Source organism: Onychomys torridus, chromosome 7 (genome assembly GCF_903995425.1).
Source record: "Onychomys torridus chromosome 7, mOncTor1.1, whole genome shotgun sequence".
NCBI lineage: Eukaryota > Metazoa > Chordata > Mammalia > Rodentia > Cricetidae > Onychomys > Onychomys torridus.
Window position 1 is genome coordinate 91,233,519 of NC_050449.1, and position 21,423 is coordinate 91,254,941.

General features: G+C 42.7%; 2 protein-coding genes across 2 annotated transcripts in view; one reads left to right on the top strand and one right to left on the bottom strand.

Annotated features, from left to right (window-relative positions):
• Positions 1-8,070, top strand: part of Copb2 (COPI coat complex subunit beta 2) — a 24,868-nt gene extending 16,798 nt beyond the window's left edge. Inside the window, exons 14-22 of the mRNA XM_036194126.1 lie at positions 427-557; positions 849-1,056; positions 3,867-3,977; positions 4,938-5,152; positions 6,049-6,141; positions 6,231-6,411; positions 6,562-6,630; positions 6,770-6,838; positions 7,038-8,070. Of these exons, the coding sequence (XP_036050019.1) occupies positions 427-557; positions 849-1,056; positions 3,867-3,977; positions 4,938-5,152; positions 6,049-6,141; positions 6,231-6,411; positions 6,562-6,630; positions 6,770-6,838; positions 7,038-7,133 (1,173 nt within the window). The 3' untranslated portion in view covers positions 7,134-8,070. The remainder of the gene's footprint in view (positions 1-426; positions 558-848; positions 1,057-3,866; positions 3,978-4,937; positions 5,153-6,048; positions 6,142-6,230; positions 6,412-6,561; positions 6,631-6,769; positions 6,839-7,037) is intronic.
• On the bottom strand, positions 4,536-20,604 carry Mrps22 (mitochondrial ribosomal protein S22). The gene is made up of 8 exons (XM_036194127.1): positions 20,416-20,604; positions 17,705-17,868; positions 16,360-16,524; positions 12,119-12,262; positions 11,549-11,632; positions 9,632-9,777; positions 8,705-8,813; positions 4,536-7,822 (listed from the first exon to the last, which is right to left on the bottom strand). The coding sequence occupies exons 1-8, from the start codon at positions 20,585-20,587 to the stop codon at positions 7,727-7,729; spliced, it is 1,080 nt and encodes a 359-aa protein (XP_036050020.1). The 5' UTR covers positions 20,588-20,604; the 3' UTR covers positions 4,536-7,726.
• Between the last annotated feature and the right edge of the window lie 819 nt (positions 20,605-21,423).

Here is a 21,423-nt window from a genome sequence, read left to right on the forward strand (position 1 = left end):
GAAGTCTGCAGGCTTACTTTGATTCCTTCACTCCTTAGTGTGAACTTGAAGATGTTTGGTTCTAAGACTGTTGAGCCAGAGTGATTCAAATGCGCTCTGAAATGGGAAAAACAGACCATCCACTGTGGGGATAGATGTCCTAAAGGACGCTGAGATACTTAACATTCCAGCTTCTTGTGTTGAAGTTTATACTAATACTCTTAGATCATAGTTATATGCAACTGAGATTTCACAACATAAATATTCATCTAACTCTGTTTTTAAATGAAGACAAAAATTCCTAGGAAGAATGTTCTCGAAATGAGTTTTACTTTGCATTCCTTATGTTAGCTTACCACTCTCATCATGTCCAGCTTGTTGTTCACAGGTGTCTGGTGTTGACTAAGATAGCAATAGTCTGGGTTTTTTGTTTGTTTTTTTCTACAGGTTCTTGGTGAAATTCAGGAAATTGTGAAAACTGGGCTGTGGGTAGGTGATTGCTTCATTTATACAAGTTCTGTGAACAGATTAAACTATTACGTGGGAGGAGAAATCGTCACCATTGCCCACTTGGACAGGTACGGAGTATCATTTTGCTTTTTGTGTTAAGCAGCCTAAATTTCAAAGTGCTTTGTGTACCAAATGTAGTGTTGACTTGTCACAGTGATGGGATGGTTTCCCCACATTAGTTTTAGTAGGTTTTCTGATGGTAATCAGAACCACATCCATCAAATGTAAAGATACTGAGCAAGAGAGGTGTGTGTGTGTGTGTGTGTGTGTGTGTGTGTGTGTGTGTGTGTGTGTGTGTGTGTATGGTGTTATTGTAACTGTAGAATTGGGCTTCAGTTTTATTTCTGTTTCTCTTTCAGGACAATGTACCTTCTGGGTTATATCCCTAAAGACAATAGGCTTTATCTGGGAGATAAGGAATTGAACATTGTTAGCTACTCGCTGCTGGTTTCAGTCCTGGAATACCAGACTGCTGTCATGCGGAGGGATTTCAGCATGGCCGATAAGGTCCTTCCCACCATTCCCAAAGAACAGAGGACCAGAGTTGCACACTTTCTGGAAAAACAGGTGAGAGGTTTGGCCTGCCTTCCTTTTTTTTTCTCTCTCTTATTTCTAAAACTAGCATTTGACAGAGTGTTGATATGGATTGTAGAATGTTGCCTCATATTCCTCACTACGGATTCTCTCAAGTCAGGTTTCCCAGCTGAGGTGCTGTGGCAGCATGCGACACACTTAACTTGAACTGGGAGCTCAGCACCCTCCGTGCCTGTCACTGTTGGTGCTGATTTTAGCAGTTGCTTTATACTCCCTTTTTTAAAGTTCTTGATATTTTTATTTCTAGCTAGGCGTGGTGGTGTCCACCTTTAATTCCAGTAGTAGGGAGGCAGAAGTAGGCACATCTCTGAGTTCCAGGCTAGCCAGGGCTACAAAACAAAAAACACTGAATCTTGTTTTAACTTTTTAAAAAAAAAATGTTACAAAGTGCCCATAACAAAGTTTATCATTATCAATATACCTTTTGCCTAATGTAACTTTTTCTACTTCAGTTACATATTCACAGCATATAAAGTAGGTTCTGCAAGGTTTAAATCCAGTTGTTCTTTACTGTCCCCAACCTACCTTCCAGAGGCATTTATTCTGTTTTTGTGTCTAAGGATAGAGCAAGACACTGATGCTTCGTTTTTCAGCATTAGGCATTTCATGTTGTGAGTAGGGATTCTTGGGTGTGGACATCACAGGAAGGAGTGCAGTAGGAAGCCATCAGGTCCAGATATTCACCTAGTCAACCTAGGGACTTTGTTGAAATCCTTCTAGGTAGGATCTCAGCCCATACACAGCTCTGACGGAAGTGACACTGTAGTATTCTAATGCAGCTTCCTCTCGAGCTGCTTAGAGTTGACAGAGGAACTCTATTCGCTATCATTCTGTAGACTGAGTAGAAGCCAGCTCAGAGGCCGGACATTTAGCATTTCATGTAGTTTCTCTCCATTGTTAACATTGTTTTCCCTTGATACTCAGTACTCCTTTTCCAGGGCTTGTGTATTCCCTAGACTGGAGACCTTCAGAGAACAGAGCTGTACGTCAGGGGTTAGAGAGACAGTAGTGGATCTGTTCTGTCCACCTGCGTCTAGGAAGTTTTATCTTTAGTGTTGGTCCTTATGAGCTTGAGCTACCTTGGGGTTCTGAGGTGTAAACCAGGTCGTGTTCTGTCACCCTCACTTGTGACCTAGTGAATTTTTCTCAAGTGTTTTCACTCTCCCACCAGCTTCAAACCTTTAAAATTTGATTAGGATGGAGATGACTTGAGAGATGGCTCAGTGGTTAAGAGTATTTGCTGTTCTTTCAGAGGACCTAGGTTTGGTTCCCAGCAAGTACTTCCCAGCTTACAGCTGTCAGTAACTCCAGTACCAGGGGAATCCAGGGCCCTTTTCTGGCTTCTGCAGGCACTAGGCACACATATAGTGTGCTTACATACATGTAGGCCAAATATTCATGTACATCAAGTAAAAATAAATGTTTAAAAGTTCTCTTTAAAATGTGTATTTTAATTTCATCTTTTCAATTATTACTTCTAATAATACACTAATATTAGTATTTGTTAATTATATTTTAATTTTACTTCAGTCGTATTTCCTCTCCCTCTGGCCTTAGGGGTTTATGTCCTTAGGAGTTTTGTTGTATTTCCAATCTCCACCAAGCTGATACTAAAGGTATCTTAGTGGAGATTGGAAATACAACAAAAGCAAGTACATGTCACCCTCCTCTGTTCAGCTCTGTTCCTACCTGACCAATTCCAGACACAGGCCCTTTGTTCTGGGCTTTTATGTCAGTGCTAGTGAAGAAAAGCAGTAACTTGGATTATCTAGACCCATTGTTTACACTGCATCAGTGGGTAGGTGGGGGAAGTGAAGCGGCACATCCTCAGCATAAAGCCATCCTCAAGATGGAGCCAGATTGAACTCTGGAAGTTGTCTGGCTTCTATCCTGACCTGTCTCTACTAAGTGTTTTCCTCTGGTGTGCTGAGAAGTAAACCACCCTGTTCCCTCTGACACTGCCACATTCCCAGAGCTAAAACCTTGCCCATCAGTGGTTTTGTCTTACAGAAGTTAAATTTGTAATTACATCATTGTTGTAAAATCCTGTCCTGATGGCTTAATAGAGCATGAGGAGACCTTTGGCTTTCTTCCTTTGGATACTTGATAGGTTGAATCTGAGACCAGAGTAAAGCATGCTGATGACAGCTCATTGGTGCCTGGACCCCAGCTAGAAGCCAAATGACCTACAGATGATAGAAAGTTGGATGGTTTTGCCTTTGCCCAGCTTCCTCTTCCCATTTCTGTCATTAATCCTATAAAATGAATCCTGGACTAGATGTTCTCTAAGACCCACTTCTGAGGTTGCCAGCAGCTGAATTTACCTGTGCATGTGACCCCTGCCCCTGATGCAGTCAATAAAATTTTATTTTGTATTTGATTAGGACTTACAGAAATACATGAAAACATCAATTCTTTAGTTCTGACCCACACCTAGCTCTCCCAGAAATCTTTTAAATTGAAGTATTTTTTTTCCTGTAGCATCCTTCTTACAGGATGATCTTAAAGATATAAGTATAAAATTGTGCAGAGTAGACATTTTAGAAATAAAAGCACAAGAAATGGGAATGTAAAGTTTTCATTTGCCAAAAATGGCTGCTGTTTTGCATTGTTGGTAGTATATTCTTGACTGCTAATGGATATCAAGGTATTTGCAGTTTAGATTCCATTTGGTCTACTGTGGGGTTTTCCTGTCAGTACGGTCTTTTGAGAAATAATTTGTTGTGTGTATACTCCATGTGCATATTCTTAAGTCACACATTTTTCTTTTTTAAAATGTGTAGGGCTTCAAGCAGCAAGCACTTACAGTATCCACAGATCCTGAACATCGTTTTGAGCTTGCTCTTCAACTTGGAGAGTTGAAAATTGCTTACCAGTTAGCAGTGGAAGCAGAGGTATGTTCTTTTTTTTTTTTTCCAAGACAGGGTCTCTCTGTGTAGCTTTACGCCTTTCCTGGAACTCACTTGGTAGACCAGGCTAGCCTCGAACTCACAGAGATCCACCTGCCTCTGCCTCCCAAGTGCGCCACCACCGCCCGGCCCAGAGGTATGTCCTAATCCACAATTTTCCATAATCCCGGAAGGTACTTTGTGTTTTTGCTGAAACATTTTGTTACTAATCTTCTTCGAATAGAAATTAGTTACTCGTTTTGGTAAGGCTATTGTCTCTTTGATCTTTTTCAAAGATGCATTGTTAATCTTTGTATAAATTAAATGGGTTAAATTATACTGTTAGTTCTGTCATCTGTTTGAGAAGTTTTCTCCTGTCTAGTCCAGGTCTACAGTATAGACATGACAACAATTTGCCATATTACAAACTTAGGAGAGACATTGATTTCAAAGAAGAGTTCTGACATTTTGGAGATCTTGTATATACTATGTACTGGTAATTAGGGGTTAAGTACAGCATTTACAAGTAAATCTCAGATGTACAAAAAACTGTAGCTATCAAGATCATTTAAATGTGCATTTTATTTGATTTCTGGGAAGCTACAAATGACCATATTCATTACTCAATATTTAAGGACATAATTTTTTATTCTTTCTAAAAAAGTGTTACTGGTTTACTTGTTAAAATAATTGCAGTCTAATGATGTTTAAATTCCATTTACATGGTTTTAGATTCAGTTTCACTAGGTAATTAAAAATAGAAATGAGTTAATTATCCATGTACCATTTGAATTAATTTTGTTCATAGGATTTTTCATTTCATTACACATTTTTATCATGCCTTTCTTTGACTGACAGAGCCCGTTTACCAAATGTAACTCAAAAATTACATGTGTGTGTCTGTTTATCTGATATTGGAAGTTTAAATGTTTATTTCCAAAGATGTCTTGTCTTAAACTCTTATAGTCGGAGCAGAAGTGGAAACAACTTGCCGAACTCGCCATTAGTAAATGTCAGTTCAGTCTAGCCCAGGAGTGTTTGCACCATGCTCAGGATTATGGGGGTCTGCTGCTCTTGGCCACTGCTTCTGGAAACGCTAATATGGTGAACAAGTTAGCAGAAGGCGCAGAGAGAGATGGCAAAAATAATGTGGCATTCATGAGCTACTTTTTACAGGGCAAGTAAGTATTATCTCAAGGTTCAAAAGACTTTAAGGAGCTGTGAGCAGTTATTTCTATACTGACTGTGAAGATGGTGTTTGAGAGGAATATGGAACACAAGTCCTGGGAAAGAGCTGAGGGATGGCTGATGTTAAATAGTGGGGACAGCCAGAGAATAGTGCTACCTACCGTAGTGGCATTTATAGTGACTTCTGATCTGTATCTTATGCATGAGCTGTTCAGGTCAAAGAGCCTACCAGTTACTTGCTCCAAGACCATTTTACTGAAGGATAGGAAGAGGAGGCTGTTCTCTTCCAAAGGACTAATGGCAGAGGACTGTCTACACCGGGGTGTTTTTGATCTGTTTTATGCAAGAATGGTGGATAAAAATGCTGTTTACTGTTTGAGCTCAACTTTAAAAGTGTCACAAATTTTTAAGTCTAGCAGAGTTAATGCAAGCCAAGTCATGTGGATATTAGTCTGCATTTTGGAAATAAACAAGTATTTATTAGCCTTACTCTACATACCAGTTCTTTAAAATCCTAGACTCAATTAATCATCAAACATTAATTTTTGAGGTTTGTGCTAAGGAACTGAACTCCATTATTGAGCTACACTTCCAGGCATGTCAAAAAACTCAGAATGCATAACAAGCTTGCCATAACTCTCCATAAAGTCCCATTATATTCTTAAAGTTATTCAGACTAAATAAGCTAAGAGCTATAATGAGTGCTGTCTTATGCCTCACACTTCTGAAATCCATGGTTTTATTCAACTTTAAGACAATTATAAGGCTAGCAACAGAGTGAATGTGTAAGGTGTGGGTTGGGGGCATTGGAGGATTTTGCCTCTGTAACAAGCCCACACTTTAGGCTCTATGTGCTCTTACTTAACAATTTCTCTGCTTTCCTCTATAGGCTTGATGCTTGCCTAGAGCTCTTAATCAGAACAGGAAGACTCCCAGAAGCTGCCTTCCTGGCCCGCACTTACTTACCCAGCCAAGTCTCAAGGTATGGACTTAGTTTAGGGAGAAATGTTTCAACTAAAACCAGGGCCTGGTTGCTCCATCTGTTTGGTTCTCTGACGTCTCTCACATTAGGGTAGTGAAGCTGTGGAGGGAGAATCTCTCAAAAGTCAACCAGAAAGCAGCAGAATCCCTTGCGGACCCCACCGAGTATGAAAACCTTTTCCCTGGATTAAAAGAAGCCTTTGTTGTGGAGGAGTGGGTCAAAGAGACACATGTGGATTTGTGGCCAGCCAAGCAGTACCCTCTTGTCACGGTGAGTGGCAGACTGCCAGGCTTCGTTTAGAGTGACTGCAAGGAGGAAACACATCCACAAGTCTAACTTTAAAATGTTATTAAGAGCTAATGTCTGGGATTGGGCCAAGTGTCTAGATTATTTCATTTTATTATTGTTTTATTCTGACAGCCAAATGAAGAGAGAAATGTCATGGAAGAGGCAAAAGGCTTTCAGCCCTCAAGGGCCACAGCTCAGCAGGTTCGTGAAGAACTGCATGTGACAGCATGATTGACATTGTTGATTTAAAACACTCCCTGTCCCTTCCTTTGCATGGGGGAATATGTAAATCTCTGGGCAATTCCTTTGGCTTCATTTTTACCTCTTACTGAATTTCCAGGAACCTGATGGGAAACCTGCTTCTAGCCCAGTTATCATGGCCTCCCAAACCTCCCAGAAAGAAGAAAAGGTGGGTCACATATCCTCCACCCCCAGTCAGGAGGGCAGGCTTTTGAGGTTTAGATGGCTTTGGTATTGTCTTCCAGAGAAGAGGCTTCAAGTAGGATGATGTTCATGTCAGTATTAAGGAAAGTTGGTTCTGGCTTTGGACTCTGAACAGGTAATTTAACGCAGAACTGTGTAACACCGCCCTCTCCCTTTCCATGCAGAGCTTACTGGAACTAGAAGTTGATTTGGATAATTTGGAATTAGACGACATTGACGCAGCAGACATCAATCTGGATGAAGATATTCTGGATGACTGAACAGTTTGCCATTTACTAAATAACAGATGAAGACAAATTGATCACCACCCTGACCAGGAACTATGGAAACTCCTTGATTTGCATATGTAAACAAGGGAGAACACAGCCATTTCCTCATCTTCAGAGGAGTTGATGGGCAGCATTTAAGTTACTATGTTCTCCTTGTTAACTGAAAGACATGCACTTTTGATTTTTTTCATATTGTCATTAGACCACCTCATAAAATCTTTGATGAAAATGGACACCGAGTTTTAGATGGCTAAGCCAAATATCTCACTGGGAATCAGCTTCATCCTCCTTTCTTTGAATAGCTAAGGGCATTTTTCCAACCCTCATTCTGACCTTTCTCTACAGTTTGGCTTGTGGGCATACCTCCTGACCAGTCCAGCTGGGCTGTCAACATAGCTGTTGCCCTCTTTATATCCTGGAGGTGTTTTTTGTTTGTTTTACCTGCACTAATGTAAATAGAGGAATTCATAACCAGGCACTCAAATATAAATTTCAGTCATCTCCATGTGCATAGAAATTGAGTAAGGTAACACATTTTTGCGAATTTAAAAAGCAGAAAACAAATGACATATTTTTAATTGTTCTCAGGATGCTGCAGAATGACTGATGACTATTTCTTGATATGTTTGGAGTGCTAATTCTATATATGGTCCTCTCTGTGCTTCTGTTTTTGCGAAGACCTATTGAAAAAACAAAAAAAGTTCTAGAGCAACAGGATACAGTGTATAAAGTCAGTTTTAAGACATCATTAACATTTCTGCAGTAGGAACACAATTCCCAATAAGGTCTTTTTGAGTGCCCCAATAATCTTGAATAGAAGTGATAAATGTATGTAGACATAGACAGCTGCAGCAATACTAATTCTAAACCCCAGAATGGCTCTCATCTCTCTCTGTTAATCCACTTTCAGTAAAGAATAAGATCCTGACATTGCATCTCCTGATCGAAAAAAAAGCAAAAACCATTACACTTGAGAAACCTTGAGAGTAAGAGTTAGAAAACTTACTTTTCATCAAAAAAAAAAAAAAAAGTTTTGTTTGTAAGTTTATCTCTCAAAGTTTTCTCTAAAATACTGCTTTTTCCTGGCTTAACACAGAAAGTCAATGTGAGTACCAGTTTCTATGCTCCTCTTAAGGACATCACATATCACTTCTGTCCTTATGGTTTGAGAGATGTGCAATTCCAAAATGATCATACAACTGAGGCTGCCCTTTTCCAGCCTAATGAGAATGTGCCTACACCAAGGATGGGAGGCTGCTGGGTACCTGTGGGGCCTTGACTACCTCCAGTGCAGCATGGCCTTCCAGTGCTCCAAAAACATGCTATTCCCACTGTCTGAACCTCTCAACTACAGCTGCCAGCATGCCTACTATACACCATTTGGAGTACTGCACAATTCTCCAGATGCCCCAACTCCAGGTAGAAGAAAAACAGGGTTTATAGTCACATTAATGTTTTCAACACCAAAAACGTCCCATATTCACAACTGTATTATTAATTATGACCCATTTCTCAATCTTTCCTCTCAATCATCACCATAGAACTGACAAAAAAGACCATACCTTAATTAAATTTACTCCCTTAGCAGCCTGCTCTTTGGCCTCTTGAGCCGACTGGCCATCTGGATGGAGCATGTGATACAGCTGAACCAGGCTGGTGGCATCATCAATCCTGAGAATGAAAGGATTTGACATTACCAAGAGGTTCCCAATAGCCTCATAGTCCTGCAGTGTTTGCCAACTCTAAACTAGATGACATTTCAGACTTAACTTTGGTAAAGGAGAGGGTAATTCTGTAATTCCAAAAGCATTTGAAGGGGCCAGAGGGATCAATGAGTATAAGGTACTTGTTGCACAAAACCAAGTCCACAAAGCTATCCTCTGACCTATGATGCAGGTAAGGCAAGAGGCAACAAAGGAAGCGCCCGCTCACTTTATGAAAATATGGCTGTGTTCTTTGGGAAATGGAACATCCCTTCCCACAGGAACAGCATTCCTGGTGGCAGAGGATTTCCAGGCCAGCCCACTCAGCCAATATGAAATAGGTTGATCCAACTCAGGATACGAATAATGCTTTATACTTTTGAGATCATTTCTAGACAATTTCTAAGATCAACTCAGGATACGAATAATGCTTTATACTTTTGAGATCATTTCTAGACAATTTCTATCAGCATGAAAATTCTCTTGGCTGGCCCCAAAGCCCCAAAGCCAACAGCCACAATCTTCCCACATAGTCCATGCCTTCTTCTGCCCACTTGTACCTCAAAACTAAGGGTTGGGGAGAACATAAAAATAACCTTAAGTGTTCACATTTTTTCTAACAATCTAGCTCTGATCATGTAACAAAACAAAGCCTGGAAAACTGAATCAAAGTGGAGATGAGTGCAAACGTCCATGTATCACTGGACTGAACACATTGCCATTAGGAAAGTACTGGTTTACTGTTGGGTAATAAACAACTGTTTTACTTGTTCAGATCATACTTACAGGTCTCTCTGGATCTGATCGATGAGCAAACCGTCAATCTTTTTTGTATTTACAAAATACCAAGCCATTCCTCCAAAGTGTCTGGTTGACCGTAAAAGCTCATACTTCCCATGCCTGTCTATGTCTTCATAGGTCTGATGATGAACCTATCCACATAAAATGCACAGCAAAGTCAAAAGTGAGCACCATCACATGGGTCAGAGAACCAGCAGGAACACTGCCACAAGTCAGTGCAGCCAGGTCTGCTGCAAGCTGCACACTCCCTCCCCAACCTCATTCAGGCAGGCCTTTGCCCACTGCAGGACCTGAGCATGATCCCCAGAACCCACATAAAAAACATCTGGGATGGGCACAGCTGTATTCCCAGTGAGGGCAAGATGGATCCCTGGAAGCTACTGCAATGGCCAGCTAGCCTAGCCAACCAAACGAAGTTGCAGGCCCATGAGAGACCCCGTCTCAAAACAGAGAGTACATGAAGAACCCAAGGTTGTCCTCTGACCTGTACACAGGAAAAGAGCATGATAGCAAATCTGTGCCTTCCCTTCAGCAAATCATAACAAATACTAAAAAAGCTTTGTCAATTACTCTTGAGCAGCCAAGCAATCTTAAGCAAGCACCAATCCAATATATTATAACCATTAGTGATGACCAAAAAATCTCTTCTCTCTGGGAAGAAATCAGGGTTTTTTTTTTAAACTGCTCTTTCCCCTATCCCAACTCCCCTATCCTACCAGCTCATCCATGCCATCTGACAGTCTGTCAGTTTTCCTTCCAGACAAATCTTCCTAAATGAGGGCATTTCTGTCTAAAACTTTGTTTTTTGTTGTGTGTGTGCAGGTGTAGGTGTCTTCTTGTGAACAACAAGGTCCCCAGGATCCCCCAGCCTCTGCCCCCTCCAATAGGGGTTAGAGATGTGCACCAACTCACCTGGCTTTTCCGTGGGTACTGGGAATCTGCACTCAGGTCCTCAGGCTTGCAGAGCAAGCACTTTACCTCCTGAGACCTCTTTTCAGCCCTGTCCAAAGGTTTGAAAACTGCTTGATGAAGACCATGTTCCTCACCCAGCACTGAGGTCACATGTGAGACAGCCCATCCACCTTGAACCGTTCTACAAATCCACTATGTTTGGCCACATCTCAAGCTTACTTGGTTATTTTCTACCTACTGCTTAGTCTGTCCTCTCTGAAACAGCCCTATTCTCCAAATAGCCCTCTCTCACACTGTTCCTTGCCCTTCTAGAACTCTTTTCAAGACCCCTATGAATCCTTTCCTGAGAGCACTCTTATACTTCATATTTCTGGCTAGAAGGGACAGTTACCTGCATACTGTCTTACCACTGCTGCAGTGCAGGCCTTAATGTCAAGCAGTCACGGTAACACTGCCCACGAAATCAGGTTCTAATGAACACATCCTAACTGAGCTGTACTGTATACACAGCACCCCATACACCACACTCTGACAAATGTTGGTAAATAACTGTTCCTATAAGGAGAATGGAAAAGAGAAAAGGCTTTGCCATCATGAGTCCTAACCAACCATAACAGTAGTGCAACAAAGAACAAGCTACTTCACTCTCCAAGCCTAACTTCCCCATTCTTAACGGTGGCTGAAAACATAAAACTCCACAGCTATACTCAATGAATTTCCAGCTAAGTCCCTTTCCTATATCCTTCAGCAAAGCCAGTAGCCGAAAAACCTTTCGAGGCTGGACAGTAATAGCGCACACTTTTCATCCCAGCACTTAGGAGGCAGAGACAGGTGGCTCTGTGTTTGAGGCCAGCCTGGTCTAAGAGTGAGTTCCAGGATAGCCAGGGCTACACAGAGAAACCATGTCTCAGAAAGAAACAAACAAAAAACCAAAAACCTTTTGCATACCTATATTTAAATCCCATTTTGGAAACTGTTAAATACACTTACCTTGATATACTCAGTGGAATCTGGCTCAAACTGGGCAACACAGAGATTGAGGACATCAGCATGCCGATCCTGGCTGTACATGGTCTAAAACCACAAAGCAAAATGGGAGTCAGAGGAGACATAAGTTTACCATTTATCCTGACACCTTGTCAGGCCTGTCCACATACAGGCCACCTATGTGCCTATCAAGAGCATAAAGGGAGCTGGATGTGGTGGCGCAAGGTTTTAATCCTAGCATTCGGGAGGTAGAGGCAGGCAGATCTTTGTGAATTCGAGGCCAGCCGGTCTATGTAGTGAGTTCCAGAACAGACAAAGCTACATAGTGAGACCCTGACTCAAAAAAAAAAAAAAAAAGTAAATAAATTTTGAAAAGCATACAGAAAACAGCACAGGCTTTGTAAATGCCACACAATCAAGTTACTCTTACATTAGTACCTGGGTTCCCCATGATGAACCCTGTCAAGTTACTCTTACGTTGGTACCTGGGTGCCCCACGATGAAATGCTAGCAGCACCGGAGCCCACTGCTTCAACAAACAAAGGATCATCATGGAAATGGAATCCACCATACCTTAAGGTTTTCATCTTTGAAAATTACTGGTGGCAAAACTCTACGACCTTCTTTTGGGAAATAAATTTGTATCACCCGGTCCCGTTCTTCCCAAGAAGCTTTGCGTAGTGTGCCACTTGGTTCTCTAACAACAATAAAACGTTCCTGAAACAGAAAGCAACCATAGATGAGTTGGGAAGACTTCTGTTCATCTCTTGTGAAAACTAATACAACCACCTTGGCAGGATTTAAAATCACTGTAGAGACCATTTGCAGGGGTGTGTCTGAGGCATTATGTAGATTAGGTTGAGATAGGAAACCCACCCTAATGTGGGCAGCATCATTCCATGAGCTGAGTCCAGGACTGCATCAGGGAAAAGTGAGTGAATGAGCTCCAGCATGCATCCCTCTGCTTCCTGACTGTGGATGCAATGTGACCAGAAGTTGGCCCACAGATAAAGTCACAACTAAAATCCTGTCTTCTAACAACAAACATGAATGGCCAGAATGAAAAATGTGAGTCACTTTTCTAACCTCAGCATTGGGCAGCACTATACTGTAGTCTGTTGGCCCAACTCTACATCATCTTACCCTTGACTACTGCTGTATAATAGGCTGCTGCATTTAGTCAATAGACTGCTCTTGTAAACTGGCAATCAAGGGAACTAAATGGAAGCAATAATGTCTGAAAATGAGTGGCAAAACTAACTCTGGTTTTACTAAAAAATGGAAAATCCATTGGGAAGTTAGGGGGTTTTGCATTGTTGAAAAAATACCTAAGGCAGGGCAGTGGTGGCACACACCTTTGATCCCAGCACTTGGGAGGCAGAGGCAGGGAGAATCTCCAAGTTCAAGGCCAGCCTGGTCTACAGATCGAGTTCCAGGATAGCCAGGACTACATAGTGAGATCCTGTCTCAACAACAACAACAACAAAGCCACCTAAGATAAAACCACTCTACCTTGCTCAACTCAAAGTGGGACAACTATACTACAGTTCTCCAAGGCTCAGGGACCAGGACTGAAGAGGGGACAGAAAAAAATGTAAGAGCCAGATGGGGAGGAGAGCTGTAAAATGCTGTCTCCAGGACATGATGTGGCTTTTGTACTCATGAAATCATTACAACTGTAATTACCTGCATAGGATCTACACAAACATTAAGAGCAGGCCAGTGAACATTTCATCATGGACCAGAGAGAGGCATAAGAGGCTCCACCTCTTCTTGAACATCTTTGTTATAGTTACTACTGTTGTAATAAACACCATGACCAAAAAGCAAGTTGGGGAGAAAAGGGTTGGCTTACACTTCATCATCACTGTTCACCACTGAAGGAAGTCAAGACAGGAAGTCAAACAGGGCAGGAACCTGGAGGCAGGAGCTGATGCAGAGGCCATGGAGGGGTGCTGCTTACTGGCTTGCTCTTCACAGCCTGTTTAGCTTACTTTCTTATAGAACCCAGGATCACCTGCCCAGGTATGGCACCATCCACAATGGGCCGGTCCCTCCCCCATCAATCACTAACTAAGAAAATGCCCTACGGGCCTGCCTGCAGCCTGATCTTATTGAAACATTTTCTCAACTGGGGTTCCCTCCTCTCAGATGACTCCCATTTGTGTCAAGTTGACATAAAAACTGACCCCTTGTCAACCTGACACACAAACATATCACTTATTAATCATAACTTTTCCTTTCTTCTTGTCCTCAAAATTTCACATTAATATTATAATTATAAATAATTATAAAACATATTACAAACTTTAAAAGTCCTACAATCTTTATAAATTCCTACACTTTAAAAGTTCAGTCTCTAAAAATCCAAAGTAAAACTCTCTTTTAAAAATTCAAGCCTCTCTACTGTGGACTCCTGTAAAATCAAAAATAAATTAAATACTGTTTTATTTCAAGAGGGAACAACCAGGACACAGTCACAATCTGAACATAGAAATTCCAAACTCCAACTGTGTAAATAACTCAGTGGCCAATGCCTGGGATCCACTCAATGGGCTCCTCCAAGGGCCTGGGTCATTTCTCAGGCTCTACTCTCTGTACCCAACATAGATTATCTCCTAAGATCAGAACAGCTCCACTCCACAGCTGCTGCTGTTCTTGGCTGTCATCCCATGATACTGGCATCTCCAAAATGCTGGAGTCCCTTGCACTTTCACCAACAACCTCTCTTGCGCTCTCTTCAGAGACTCCAGTCTTGCCACACAGTACCAGGCCTCAGCTGCTCTCCATGACCCCTTCATGCCTTCCAAACTCTTACTGACTCTTACATCACCAAATTCAGCTGCCAAGAAAAGGTAAATTGGCTACCTCTGGAATACAGCTTCTTTGTACTGACTCTAGAACACTTCCCCTAAGGATTCACCTCAGTGATGCTGTTCTCAATCACTCCTAGTTTCTCAGCTCCAGCTGACCAGCATCAATTGTCCCAGTGAAGCAAAGTAGTGCTGATCTCTTGTTAATCATGACTGATTCTCTGGCCCCAGCTGATAAGAACTATATATTCTTAATTCAGAGTATGCAACGGCCCCCTTAGAATCTTTACTTGATTCTCAAACTTCACAAGCCAGGCCTCCATCCTCTGTGCTGCTCTCAACATTCTTATCTCTCAAGCTCCTACAGAACAGCCCACTGAGCTCTCAACACTCAATGGCTTTTCTAGCCCGAAGTCCCAAAGTCCTTCTACAGTCCTCCCCAAAACAACATGGTCAGGTCTGTCACAGTAATACCTCACAATTCTGATTAGTTAGGGTTTCTAATATAATTTCTGTCTTAGTTAGGGTTTCTAATACTGTGATAAACAGCATGACCAAAGCAAGTTGAGAAGAAAAGGGTTTATGTGGGTTACATTTTACATCACAGTTCCATCATCAAGGGAAGCCAAGGCAAGAATTCAAAAGAACAGGAACATGGAGGTAGAAGCTGATGCAGAGCCACAGAGAGGTGCTGCTTACTGGCTTGCTCAGCCTGCTTTCTTATAGAACCTAGGACCACCAGCCCAGGGATGGCACCACCCACAATGGGCTGGGCCCTCCCCCATCAATCACTTATAAGAAAATGTCCTACAGGCCTGCCTGAAGCCAAAAGTTATGAAACCATTTTCTCAACTGAGGTTCCCTCCTCTCAGATGACTCCAGCTTGCATTAAGTGACATGAAAACTAGCTAGCACAGTGTCTATTGCAGTTATGGTTGCTAGGGAAGAAAGAGGTGTCCATTTCTTCAGTGTTCTGGACACTGACAAAGCTGCCCTGGCCTCAGTAAATACCTTCTCACTCAGGTTCATGCAAGCAACCCCACTGAACTCAGTGGATCATACAAATACAAACGAGAAAAAAAGAAGAACTTCTTGAGGTGAAGAAGGACTTCAACAGGATGGGAGTAAGAGAGGAGACTAGAGGCTGAAAATGACTACAATGCATTATATACATGTATGACACTGTTAAAGAATATTCTTAAAATTAAAGAAAAAAGGAGGGTGCCATGACCACACACACACACACACACACACACACACACACACACACACACACACACCACACGAGAAAACACCAAACAATCTTCTCCTGAGGTTTCAGCAAAGGAAATCAGTACAGCCTAGGTGAAAAGAATGTCTTTCGCTCACTATCTTGCAGTTTCTGTCCACTGCTGTCTGTCTGCCTACACTCGCCTTGTGTCTCAGCACATGTGTCTTAGGGTGTCTATTGCTGTGATAAAACACCATGACCAAAACAACGTGGGGAGGAACGGGTTTATTTCATCTTCCAACTCTCAGGTCATACACAATCCATCACTGAAGGAAGTAAGGGCAGAAACCTGGAAGCAGGAACCGAAACAAAGGCCATCAAGGTGTGCTACTTACCATCTTACTTACCCAGGACCACCAACCAGCCCAGAGATGGCACCACCCACAGTGAGTTGTGTCCCCCTACATCAATCATCAATCAAGAAAAGGCAACACAGATTTGCCCACAGGCCAATCTGATGGGGCATTTTCTGAATTGAAGCTCCCTCTTCCACAATGACTCTAGTTTGTGTCCAGTCGACATAAAACTAGCCAGCAATTGGGTACCAATCCCAAATACACTAAGTCCACAGTATATAAAGAAATGGCAACAACATGACATGGGCCTGCCAGCATTTCTTGCTTCTTCAGATACTCTGCTTTAGAAGCTTCAGAGAGGGATGTCACATCATCCCTCAGACCCATCTCCATGTGGTATTTCAATGATTATTCTGTCATCTAGCATATACTCACCCGATGTGGTATGTCATATGATATATCAGTAAACACATATTTGTTTGTTTCTGTTCCTTCCAAAATCTTGTCCTCAGCTAATACATCATTTATTGGCGTTCGTTCTTCCAGAACTGGTGGCATCTTTAATCGTACTTTAGCTGCTTCAACTGCCAGTCTAGTCGCCTAAAGAAACAAAATATCTCTTATGGAAAGTAGTAGTGTCCAAAAGGATCATCTGATAAAAGCAGGCACTCATCAAAAATGCTGATGCCTACCAAGAAAAAAAAAGCTGCAGCCATGAACCGGAGTGAAAGGCCAAACTTGGACTGGTGGGGCCTGGCCTTTCCTGTGGTGTGACAGAACACCAGCTCCGGCTTACCCACGATCTAAGCAGAACAGGAATGTTGAGAGCCAGGCTGCAAGAGATTCTTGGAACACAGCAAGCCTGTATTTATTCAGTGTTCACTATGCGCCAGACATCATTCAAATACTCCAACTGGGTGCTGGAAAAAATGGCTCAGACGACCTGGATTCAGTCTCCAACACCTACATGGTGGCTCACGACCATTAGGAACTCCAGTTCCAAAGGTCTGGTGCCCTTTTGACTTCCATGGGCACCAGGCATGCATGTGGTGCACCTACATACATACAGGCACAACCCATACACATAAAACAAAGGAAATCAAATGTACTGGCTTCACTCAATGCTCCAAACCTACAGGAGCCTAGTGCTGTTATTAACATCTCTATTTGATGGAAAACAAGAGTTACAAACAGGAGGCACTAGGAGCTGCAGCACTGGAGTCTGAACTGAGCGCCACAGCCTCCAGTCTCAACTACACTGTGTTATTCACATTATTGGCAGTGATAACCTTTGAGGAGAAAATGACATCTCACTCTCCTTCCAATACGCTACTGGGTAGTGAAGTTGCTGCTGAGTCTTAAGTATGTCCATGTCTCACATAGTCATACAGCAGTGTATTCACTCCACAGAGGACTCAGACTCTGCTACCTGGAAGAGGGTGCTGTTCAGCAGCTTTCTAATTTCACCAAACCTTCAGTTCCAAAGCAGTTCATAGCAGAAGTATTTTAAGGAAGGGAGCTGGAGCAGGCAAGATGAAAGATGAGCAGGCTGGTTTGGGGCAGGGAGGAGCTTCAGCCTAGCTTGACCCCAGTCTGCTCAATTATGGTCAAATCCCTGCTCCTCTCCGCCTCCCTACTCACATTTCTTTCCTCAATTCTGGGCCTGCTTTGCCCTCTCACCCATGCCTATGGAGGACCAGCCCTGACATCTGCAGGGGCCTCTGAGTTTTATGGAATCCTGAAAGAAAGGTATTCTGCCAATACTCTGGAGTGGAGATACCTCTTCCAACTGTGCCTGGGTCATTAACTTATAGGTTGGTGGCTTCAGTGGTTGGATAGCAGGCTTGAAAGTCTTCTTCAAGTCCAGGCCTGTCATCTTGGTGAGGATACTCTGGACTTCCTCATCCATAAATGTAGGTTTCTTGACTTCTGAGCTACCAGATTCTGTTAAAATAGATTTCAGTAATATGAAGACAACAATAGCAAGCCGAGACTTCTAAACAGGAAGTGAACAATAAAAACCATTTGTACAGGATACACCTCAGAATTACATGATGCTGAGAGCTATGATTCTCCCATTTAGTCAACTTGCACTTCAAATTCTGTGAATATTCACAACATGCAGATAGTCTGCCAACAAGATGCTCTACTACAGGGAACCCGACAAATGAAGATGACAAGAACTGTCTGTTACCTTTCACAGACTCGTCTCTTCGTTTTTAGTTGGTATTTTGGAGATGATGCAAACAGAACCCAGGACCTGGCACACAGCACTATCAGTAAGCTACACTTCAGCCATCAGACCCACTTCCTAAAAGCCAGACACAGCACACCCACAAAAGTCCTAACACTCCAATCTTATAAAGGAGGGCACCAAGGCTAACCTAAAGATAACTAGCCATTAAGAACAGAGGAAGGACTGAGCAGGGTTCACTGGTTCTACAGCCTCAAGCACTTCCAATCTGAGTTCAGCTTGGACTCCGGCTCATGCAGTTTACCTCTTCCTTTGTCTCACAAAGGGCCATCTGTTCCTAGGCTCCTCTTGGCCATCAGTCCTACAGACGCTGGTGTCTTGTAGGGTCCTGATCTATTTCCTTTTCTCCCTATTCATATTCTCACTGGGTGCTTTCCTAGCTTCCTGTGTCTTATATCCATCCGCTCTAAAATCCCAATCTCTAGCCAAGATCATCTACATCCACTACCCAATGGACATCTGGCCTGTATTCCAATACCACAAAGCCATAACCCACCCCCAACTTTTTCTTGTCTCATACCTGCTTTCCCTACTATTCCCTATCACAGCACCATTCAGTCCAGAACCTTAAAGTCATTCCTGCCTTCTTCCATACCTACCACACCCAGACAAAAAGCAATTCAAATGACAGGAGTGGTTATTATTAACATATGAGATTATTTACTGTGCAGTACTTACTAAGCTAAATATATACCATATTCAGCATAGTCAACCCTCACACCAAGCCTACCTATAAAGTAATACTACAACTGTCCCCCTTTTACAAAGAGGGACATGAATACATATTTGAGTTAACCATCATACGTCTCTTTTTAGCTGTTTCCCACTGTCATTACTCTGGTCGAGGCCATTCTTATCCCTTATCTTGGCTTCCCTGCCTCTTTTCTGACCTCACTACAAACCATTCCTACAGAGAGATTACTTGAGGGTAACCTGCTAAAAATGCAATCAAGATGACATTCATGTTTAAAACTCAGTGACTGTTTGACTGTGTCCCACACTAGGAGATTTAGTCTCTATCTTAGTTAGGGTTTCTATTGCTGCGATAAACACTATGAACAAAACCAAGTTGGGGAGAAAAAGGTTTATCCGGCTTATGCTTCATCACTGTTCATCATGGAAAGAAGTCAGGACAAGAACTCAAATAGGGCAGGACCCGACGGGCCATGGAGAGGTGCTGTTCACTGGCTAGCTCAGCCTGCTTTTTTATAGAACCCAGGACCATCAGCCCACAGATAGCCCCACCCACAATGGCCTGGGCCCTCGCCCATCAATCACTAATTAAGAAAATGCCTTACAGTTGGAGCTTATGGGGGCATTTTCTCAACTGAGGTTCCCTCCTTTCAGATAATTCTATCGGGTGTCAAGTTGACATAAAACTAGCCAGCACATTTTCTGAAGACCAAAATCCTGTTTTACTCCTATGGGCACCCACAAGCTCTCAAGAGTGTCCAGTAACAGAGGTGCTAAGCACCACTCTCCCTCCAGACAATCTCACTCACCTGCCCAACACTAGTTTTCATTTTTACTCTGCTGCTCTTCAATTTGTATCTGACTGTGTATTAAAACTGGAATAACAAAGGCACCCCAAATTCAATACAAAACAAGCATAATTCTGCCTTCTTTGCTGTTTTTATTTCATTTGACCTACTCACCAATCCCAACTCAAACAAACGAACAAATTCTGCTCCTACGATTAATATTCTCTAGCCTGGCACTGCTCTCCATTCAACTGCTTACCATCGAAACCTGTAAACTTACTCAGGCATTATGAATCTTAACTCCAAAATAGGTTCCCCAAAATACCTGCGTTCACTTTCTTCTCTATACTTCTGCTTATTATGCTGTCCCTCCGTTTGGAACGTTTATTTTCACCTTTTAGTATGGTCAGCCAGATCAGCTTTGGCTGTATTTTCCCTGTAACCCATCCCTGTGTGTCCAACCTAGTCTCTTAGGTGAGCCCCGACGCACCCGGGACCACCGTGCGCCACAGGACTAGGAGAGACTCTACGTCAGTCTTATAGTATGTCCCAAGCTAGTGTCGTGCTTTGCAATGAGCGGACCGCAAGCACAACTGGCTGAGTGAATGAATGAATAAAGGAAGAAGGCTCAGAGAAGCCCTGCAAGGACAGACGAAAACTGACTGAGTCTAAGAACCCGCCGCGCAGTATTCCCCGGCTAGAGCAAGCACCAGGTCTCCCAGACGCTCTAGCGGCGGAGCTCTAGCGGTCACTCACCGGCCTCGGAGCTGAACGGGCGGCAGGGCTGCCCCACCTCGAAGGGCTGGGGCCGCGTCGCGAGCAGAGCATCGGGGTGGCGCTGGGCTGCGGCCCGAGTACAGACCCTCTGTGCTCGCCGACAGCCCAATTGGAACCTCCACAACGACAGCGGACGCCTGAGAGCAGCCATGATTACCCGCCGCTCCTTGTGCCGGAATCGATTAGATCGACTTCCGGCTCGCGAACCTTTGTACAGCATGCTGGGAAATGTAGTCTAGGTGGAGGCAAAGAGCAGTTTTGAAACTGAAGTAACGCAAGGCTTCTTACAAGCAAGAGGATGGCTATACGGGATGAGCTTAGAGACAGTCTCACACTGGAGTGTAAGCTAGCCTAGAAATAATTATGTAGCCCAGGTTGGCCTCAAACCCACAGCAATCCGCCCTCTAGTTACAGATGTGGGGACTGAATTTTTAAAATTACCTTTTTATTAATTTTGTGTATGCATGCGCATGAATGTGTGTGTGTGTGTGTGTGTGTGTGTGTGTGTGTGTGTGTGTGTGTGTGTGTGTGTGTGTGTGTGTGTTAGGTCAGAGGATAACCTGGGAGAGTCGCTTTTCTCCCTCCAGAGATGAAACTCCAGTTAGGCTTGGTAGCAGATTCTTTGCCGGCTGAACCATCTCACTGGTCCCTATTTGCTTATTGTTTGTTTAATCTTAGTTTTTTCATTTGTATAAAAGAAATGTTAAGAGCACATGTATTAAAAAGCAAGGGTTTGGAATATAACTCAGCAGTAGTAGAGTACTTGCCCAGAAAGTGTGAGGCCCCAAGTTAAGCTCCCAGCAACATACATACAAGGCCACCCCACATACACTCTCTCGTGCAAAACCCCACAAACTGCTTATTCACAAAAGTAGATGTTTGAGTCTCTTGCTATATGATTTAAAAGTTTTTGCTATATGCTCCTTTTCTTTTTATGTTTTTATGGTTCTAAATAAAAGATTTGTATTGCCTGCCTAGATCTTTTCT